Source organism: Egretta garzetta, unplaced genomic scaffold (genome assembly GCF_000687185.1).
Source record: "Egretta garzetta isolate BGI_Z169 unplaced genomic scaffold, ASM68718v1 scaffold1037, whole genome shotgun sequence".
Classification (NCBI taxonomy): domain Eukaryota; kingdom Metazoa; phylum Chordata; class Aves; order Pelecaniformes; family Ardeidae; genus Egretta; species Egretta garzetta.
In genome coordinates, this window is record NW_009260362.1 from 7857 (window position 1) to 8095 (window position 239).

General features: G+C 71.5%; 1 protein-coding gene across 1 annotated transcript in view; it reads right to left on the bottom strand.

The window, feature by feature from the left end:
- Positions 1-239, bottom strand: part of LOC104130019 (myosin light chain kinase 2, skeletal/cardiac muscle) — an 8159-nt gene that overhangs the window by 4953 nt on the left and 2967 nt on the right. Inside the window, exons 3-4 of the mRNA XM_009643011.1 lie at positions 197-236; positions 19-95 (exon numbers count right to left, since the gene is read on the bottom strand). Of these exons, the coding sequence (XP_009641306.1) occupies positions 19-95; positions 197-236 (117 nt within the window). The remainder of the gene's footprint in view (positions 1-18; positions 96-196; positions 237-239) is intronic.

Sequence of the window (239 nt, forward strand, 5' to 3'; positions counted from 1 at the left end):
GGCCGGGCTCTCTCGGACCCTCTCCAGGCTCTGCCGCCGTGGTCTCCTCCGGAATCATCTCCATCGCTGCCACCTCGGCCTGGGGCTGCTCCTCCCTGGAAGCAGGAGCAGGAGGTGAGCAGAGCCCAGCCCGCAGCCCCCGGAGCCCCCAGGGAGCAGCGAGGGGAGGGGACCCCATCCCAGGGGGTGCGGGTACCTTTGGCAGGTGGCGGGGCAGCTCAGGCTCTGCAGCAGAGCTG